Genomic DNA, 7680 nt, shown 5'->3' on the forward strand with positions numbered 1-7680 from the left:
GTAGTGATATGTGTCGTATTTCTATTGGCAGTAACATTAACATTTTTTCAAATTGAGTTAATGTTTTAAAGTAATATGCTTACTCCCTGTTTGTCTAATTGGTAAGAATTGAGAGCTTGCCATATTAAGTAGTCTAATTATATCCTTTTAAAAAAGCAAAGATACTTTTGTCTTAAGAAGAAATACAAAAGCTAGTTTATTCCTACTTTAGTTATTTTATATTCTAAATGATGTTGTGAGTTAGGTTAATTACATTAGTTTGTATTGAGCAAAATTAACAGTGGTGTGATTTCCTGGCCATAAGCAAGCTGATTTGCACTAGAATAAACAATGATTGAGCAGATATCCTAATGAAGTCATAGGTACAATAAAGTTGACACTTTATAAATGCTATGTGAAAATTATTCCACGAGTATAAAGAATGAAGGTATGGTTTAATTTATGACTTGCTAATCTACCAAATGACCCTCCCCCCCACCCCCAAATTGTTTGGTTTTTGAAAATATACAAATATTGTAGCCTTTGGACACATAATATGAATCAGCAGACCAGGTAAGAGATAAGATTTGCTTGTCTAGCTCAAATAATTCATTTTGCGTCGTAGCCTTGACATCTATATATTTCTATATCTTCTCTCTAAGAGTTCCTGTTGCTAATCATGGTTATCTAATTCTCTCTTATCTCCAGGGATGCTCTCAAGCTTGTCCAGTTAAAACAGATGGGCAAGATCACTGAAACCAGACCAACCCCAGCCCCTCCAATAACTCCCACTGCGCCTTTGCCCTCAGAGGCCACAGCCAAGCCATCTTATCCCCGGCCAATGATCCCACCGGTGTCAACTCCTGGACAGCCTAATGCAGAGGTAATGTCATCTGACTAGGTTTTTATTTTTCAGATTTAAATGAGAGAGAAAATAAGAACCATTACCGTATATTTTACAAGTACTTTTGGCAATCTATTTTAGTAGTTAGCTAAAAGTCATAAAGGTAGAATACTCCAAATGCTTTGTTTTGCAGATTTTCTAGCACAAACCAAATTTGTACAGTGCTGACTTCCAAAAGAAATTATGATTCAATTTAAATTTACTACAAGTTCCACCATAAATATGCTCTATAATCATTGTACTTTTAGTACAATAAATATGCTCTATAATCATTGTACTTTTCATGTCTTTTTTCTTGGGTGTGGTACTAATAATTGGTAGCTGATAGTAGCTCCCTTTTGTGGATATGTTTTATTTTTTGGCTAAGGGAATTGATAGTCCCATTGTGAAGAACTATAAAGACTGTTCTTTTCTTCTCAGGTATATGCAGTATGACAGTCCTCTTTCGTTTTCAACTTGCTCTGTTTTGCCTCTCTGTCTTCCTTTCCTAATACCTTTCATGTCATTTCTTTCCCATTAGAATTAATGCAGGATAATTAAGTTTATTTAAAATTGAATGGTCTACGGCCATGCCACCCTGAACAAGCCCGTTCCTGTCTGATCTTGGAAGTTAAGCAAGGTTGGGCCTGGTTAGTACTTGGATGGGAGACCACCTAGGAAGACCAGTGCTGTAGGCACAAAAAATAAATAAATGAAAAATAAAAATAAATTTAAGAAAATAAGGGATTGTAAACTGACAAGGTCCTTGTAATCTGTGAGGTCAACCAAGGATTGCCTCGCCTAAAAAAAATTAATAAAAAATTTAAAAAAATTAAAAAATAAAATAAAATTGAATGTACACTTAAAGCATAATAAATAAACAAAGAGGGAAACCTACATTGCTCTTTCTAATGGAGAAATATTAATATAGGGGTGGCTTCATAGTGTAGTGGTTAGCATGTCTGCTTTACATGCAGAAGGTCCTGGGTTCGCGCCCCAGGTGAAGCCACAGACCATACCCCGGCTGCATGCCGCGAGCATGTGAGAGGAGATGCCCCACCCTCAGAGACCCAGTTCTTTAAAAAAAGGGAAATTGCAACATCCATAGGTCAGAGGTGGAAGGGGGTGGAATTAAAGGGGGCAGGGGGAAATATCAATATAATATTTTAAAAGAATTGAAAACAGTACAGTTTTCATAGGAAACAGATTTTTTAAATGTACATTCATGACTACATACACTAAAAGTTTCTGTGTAATCAAATTTTATTTCTTTAAAAACTAAGTTACTCAAATTAGGAAGATAAACCTTACTTTCAAATTTTTATGGTCTGTAGAGAGCATTTATTCTATTTGATCGAGTACTTTGCTAACAAAATGTTTAATTCCATAAGAGAACATTTGTAAAAAAATGAATCAGCTGTACTTTCTGCCTGTTTGTATTATCTTGAATTTATTGTAACCCAGTCCCAGGATGGAATAAAGGACAGAGATTGAATTAGATATAGTTTAAGATTTGTCATGCTTTTGTTAGAGGTTTAAGAAACAGAATGGAAAAACTACAGTAAAGTTACAGGAAGATTTTATTATCTCATTCATACTTTATATTATGAATTTTAGGAAATAAGGTACACAGGTGGATTTTTACAATGACAAACCAAAATAGAAATAATTTGGCAGATTATCCAGTATATTTGATCATCTTTTTCTCTTTTATGTCTTTTTATAAGTATGAATTGCTTTTATTTGGTTTGTCGATGTATTCACTGCTTGAGTTTTATTAAGAAATGATGTTTGTAACAAAAGTTATTTACAGGTGGAATCTCTGGGAGTGTGTGTGTGTGTTTGTGCACATGTGCACATGCACGCACACACATTCATGGGAGAATTCATGATTTGTTAGAGTTCTTAATTATCTTAAACATATAAAATGTCCCATTCACAACTGAACCATGAATTTTTAAATTTTTTCTACAGTCATTTAACTATAAAGTTTTCTCTACAGTCTCATGTTATAAAGTTAAAGCTCCTCAAATTTCTTGCATTCCTCCTTATAATAAGAATTTTTAATTGTACTTTTCCTGTATTAATCATTATTATCTTAAGTACCTGAGACTGGATTTCCATTATGAAGTTTGTTTTTTTCCTCCCTTCCTTTTTTTGGTTTAATGGACAGATTGCTATTTCTTTGCAGGGCACATTCATTGAAATCCCCGCTAGCAATATTCGAAGAGTTATTGCCAAGAGGTTAACTGAATCTAAAAGTACTGTACCTCATGCATATGCTACTGCTGATTGTGACCTTGGAGCTGTCTTAAAAGTTAGACAGAATCTGATCAAAGGTTAGTAAAGTTGAATTTACTTAATGCAATACACATGCTAACTATCATGTGAAATCCTTTACTTATGAAATGTACATTTTGTAGCTTTTTATTTCAGTTTCATCATCTGGGCACATTTAATGCTAGGGTAAAGAATTAGTTCTCTTTTCCTATAAGAAATAAATTGGTTCTGTAGTACTGAATAAATCATACTTTTTGGTATGGTACCTGAAGAAAGCAGTCCTTAACGTTTTAGAAAGTTTAAAATCCAAAAGTGGTTTAAGCATGTTTCATATTATAAATTTTGTCTTAGATATCACTCTTCTTGATACAGGTTCTAATTTTTTAATTTCTTCAAAGTGCATTTTAGGTTATTAAATTTGTAATATTCCTCCCCGAAATCAATTGAAACTAAGGTTACTGAAAACATAAGAATCTTTAGCATGAACTGATGTGTTGTTTCTTTCTTTCCAATCTGTATAACTTTTATTTCATTTTTTTTGCACTATTGCACTGGTACAGTGATGAATATAAGTAGTAAAAATAGACATTCTTGCCTTATTCTTAATCCTGGGAGAAAGTATTCAATCTTCAATGTTAACTGTAGGTTTTTGTAGATTTTTTTTTTTCAGGTTGAGGAAACATTTCTAATTTGCTGAGATTTTTAGCAAAGGTGGTTGTTGAATTTTGTCAGATGCTTTTTGTACATCTTTTGAGATTATTTTTCCTTGTCTGTTACTATGGTGAATTTTATTTGTTAATTTCCAAATGTTGAGTCAACCTTGTTTACATGAGTGATTCCTCATTCATGAGTGAATACAACTCATTTAATCATCAGTTTTCTCATAATTGCTTGGTTCCATTTTTTAAAATTTTGCTAAGAATCTAAATCCGTGCATATGAGAAATACTGACCTGTAGTTTTCTTTTACTGAGATTTTTTTGTGTGTATTACCGGATCTCACCCAATGAGTTGGGAAATGTTTTTCTCAGCCTTTATTTTCTGGAAGAGTTTGAGTAGAATTGCTTTTATTTTTAATCGTTTGGTGGAATGTCTCAGTTAAGCTGTTTAAGCTTTTGGCTTTCTTTATGGGAATATTTTTAACAATGAATTCAATTTTTTAGATAGATCTGAGTTATCTTGTTTCTTCTTAATTGAGCTTTGGTATTTTGTGTCTTTCAAAGAATTTGTCATGTAAGTTACCAATGTATTGGCATAAAGTTGTTCATAATATTACTTTATTATATATCTAACATCTATATAATCTGAATTGATGTCCCCATTTTTGATATTAGTAATTTGTGTTTTCTAACTTTCTTCATTACTCTAGCTAAAGGTTTATCAATTTTATTGATCTCTTCAAAGAGCCAGCATTTCATTTCGTTAATTGTTTCCATACTTTTGTTTTCATTGATTTCTGCTCTCATCTTTATTATTTTCTTCCTTTGTTTGATTTAATTAGTTCCTCTTTTTTTAGTTTCTTAAGGTGAAAACTGAAATCAATAAACTTTGTCTTTTCCTAACATAAGCATATAATGTTTTTAAGTTTCCTTTAAGCAGTTCTTAACTGTATCACATAAATTTTGGTATGTTTTTATTTTCCTTTTGATTTAAATCAAGATATTTTCTAATTTCACGCGTGATTTCTTTTTTGATCCTTGAATTATTTACAAGTGTAAGTTTAATTTTCAAATATTTGGAGACTTTTCCACTTTCTTTTGTGATTTCTAGTTTCACTCCATTGTGTTCACACACTTGGTATGATTTAAGTCTTCTCAAATCTGCTGAGATTTATTTTATAATAAGGTCAGGCTTGACGAATGTTTCATTAGTATTTGGAAAGAATGCATAGTCTACTTTTGTTTTGAGAAGTGTTCTATAAATGACAGTTGAAGTTGGTTGATGGTGTTGATCATGTCTTCTGTGGCCTTACTGATTTCCTATCTACTTGTTCTATCAGTTCTTGAAGGAAAAGCATTAAAAACTCCCAATTGTGGTTGTGGATTTATCTGTTTTTTCCTTTTTGTTTTATTAGTTTTTGGTTCATGTGTTTTAAAGATGTGTTATTAGGCACATATACATTTAGGATTTTTTTTTGTTTTGTTGATGAAGAGACCTGTCATGTAATGTCTCTGCCTGTTCCTGGTATAATATTTTTTATCCTCAAACCTTCTTTATCTGATATTGATATAGCCAGTTCAGCTTTTTTTATTAGTGTTTTACATTATACTTTTTAAAATCTTTTTACTTTTAATGTTATCTAGATCTTTATATTCAAACTGGATTCTTGGAGAAAGCGTATAGTTCTTTTTTATTCAGTCCTACAGTCTGTCTTTTATTTAAGATGTTTAAACTACTCACATTTAATGAATTTATCCTTTGTTTTTTCTTTGTACAATTTGTTATCATTTGTACCATTTTGTCCTTTTTTGTTTGTCCCATCGCTTCCTATTTTTCCTAATTTCTTGTCTCCTTTTAGATTACTTACTTTTTGTTTGATCCTATTTTACTTTTCTCAATTTTATTTCTCCTCCTCTTATGTGGGTTCCCTTAGATAGTATTTACAATATAATTCTTTAACTTATCACAGTCTACTTTCAAATTTTTATTACACCACTTAACGTATAATGTAAGAACCTTACAACAATTTGCCTACATTTCTTCCTCCTAATAATAATAGCATTATGAAAATAATGCTATTATTTTCATGTTTTACTTTGACACATGATGAAAGCCCCAGAATATATTCATAATGTTTTTTGCTTTAGAAAATCAACCTAGCTTCAGTTTCACTGATTTTTTTCCCCTCTACTGTGTTAAGTCTGTGAAGCTTGACTATGAAAAAAAATCTTTACTTTTGATAACGTGGTATTTCCCTCTAGATTACCATTGGAATATTTTTATTGTCTTTATCTCTCTGCTCATATTTCCCGTATGTTTATGCACATTGTCAGCCCATACTCTGTTTTATACTTTCCCATACTCAGACAGTGGTTAATCACTTTTTGTGCTTGTCTTTTCTTGGAGGGAATCATCACTCTCTGACATTCAGTTCACCTGTTTCCTAACTCAGTTCCCTAATAGTCTCAAGGAAGTTATGATTTTGTTGTTTACCCTGTATTTCCTCCAGCCCTGTTAGGATGAGAATAACTTTCTCTTGTGGCGTTCTACATCCTAAGTGAAAGCAGGACTGATAAATCAGTTTAGATATAGTCTTTCAAGATTACATAAGAATAAAACCTGACAGCTTTTAAAAGTTCAAAGAACCAAGTGGAAAGCTATTTCAGAGCAAGTGATGAATATTCAAAAAGTTAACCATTGAAGTTCCCTTTATAGGTCTTAAATCATACTTGTTTAGTTATGATATAAAGGTTATTATGGGTTGATTTCCCTGGTTCTTAACCTCTCATGAGGCAGGACGCAGTACTGTTTTAGTGGAGGTATAAATTAGTGTAATATCTTTGCATGATCCAGGTTTTATATGTCCTTGCAATTAGGAATTTTCTGGTGTTTCCTCAAAGAGCCCACATTATCTGTGTGTCCTATGTATCTCCACTCCTCTATTAAGCTATAATATGTAACATTCTATAAACATGTTCCACACTTTCTTTTATAAAATATGCAAATGAGAATGTCCAATATTCTTATACAAACTGTTTTTTACTCTCTCCTTAATAAGTGTCACCAACACTCTCCTTTCTGTATGTTTGAAAATATCTGTAATAAAGAGTTAAATAAATAAACTTGAAAAAATTTCCTTTGCACATGTTAGATTTGAGATGCCTAGTAGTCATGTGAGTGGAAGTGTCATGTAAAAATCGGATATATAAGTCTGAAGCTCCAAATACATCAAGATTAGAGGTAGAATTGGAGGAATCATTATCATATAAATGGTATCAAAACCATGGAACTGAAAGTTCTCACCTGGGTACATTCAAAGGAAGAAACTGAAGATTACTTAACGATAGAGAAGAAGAAAACCAGAAGCATATAGTGGCAAAGAAGCCAATAAGAGATGGTGTTTCAAGATGAAAAAAGTGATCAACCGAAGAATACTAAATGTTCGAGTCTGATTGGGGCAGAGAATTTTAAGTGAGGACTATGGACTCAGGCGGTAGATTTGGAAATCACCAGCTGAGGGAGCTATGAGAAGTAAGCATAAGGAGTTTTTAAAAGATTATATTATGTCCACATATTTGAATTTATGCAGACCCTAGCCTTTTGTATGGGTTATCATTAAAAGTTTCTTATCACTGGAAATCCATTTATGTTTCTATTTCTAGAGAGGTTTTTAACAACAACAAAAAAATTGTGTGTTTCTGGACATTTGAATTAGAAAAGCTATGAATTAAATGAGCAGCTGACAGTTACCATTGACAGTTCTGCAGTATTTATGGTAATGCGTCTTAATCTCTTTCTGAAATCTCCAGCATGCCTTTGGAATGAGCTGTTGTTTATGCAAAATTCCATGATACTATAATAACAGGATTCGTGAATCCT

General features: G+C 32.2%; 1 protein-coding gene and 1 pseudogene across 1 annotated transcript in view; both read left to right on the forward strand.

Moving 5' to 3' along the window:
• PDHX (pyruvate dehydrogenase complex component X) overlaps positions 1-7680 on the forward strand; it is a 59206-nt gene that overhangs the window by 38121 nt on the left and 13405 nt on the right. The window contains exon 7 of the mRNA XM_011356814.2: positions 3054-3201. Within this exon, the coding sequence (XP_011355116.1) occupies positions 3054-3201 (148 nt within the window). The remainder of the gene's footprint in view (positions 1-3053; positions 3202-7680) is intronic.
• On the forward strand, positions 1443-1560 carry LOC111737866 (annotated as a pseudogene).

This window comes from Pteropus vampyrus, unplaced genomic scaffold, assembly GCF_000151845.1.
Source record: "Pteropus vampyrus isolate Shadow unplaced genomic scaffold, Pvam_2.0 Scaffold31, whole genome shotgun sequence".
NCBI lineage: Eukaryota > Metazoa > Chordata > Mammalia > Chiroptera > Pteropodidae > Pteropus > Pteropus vampyrus.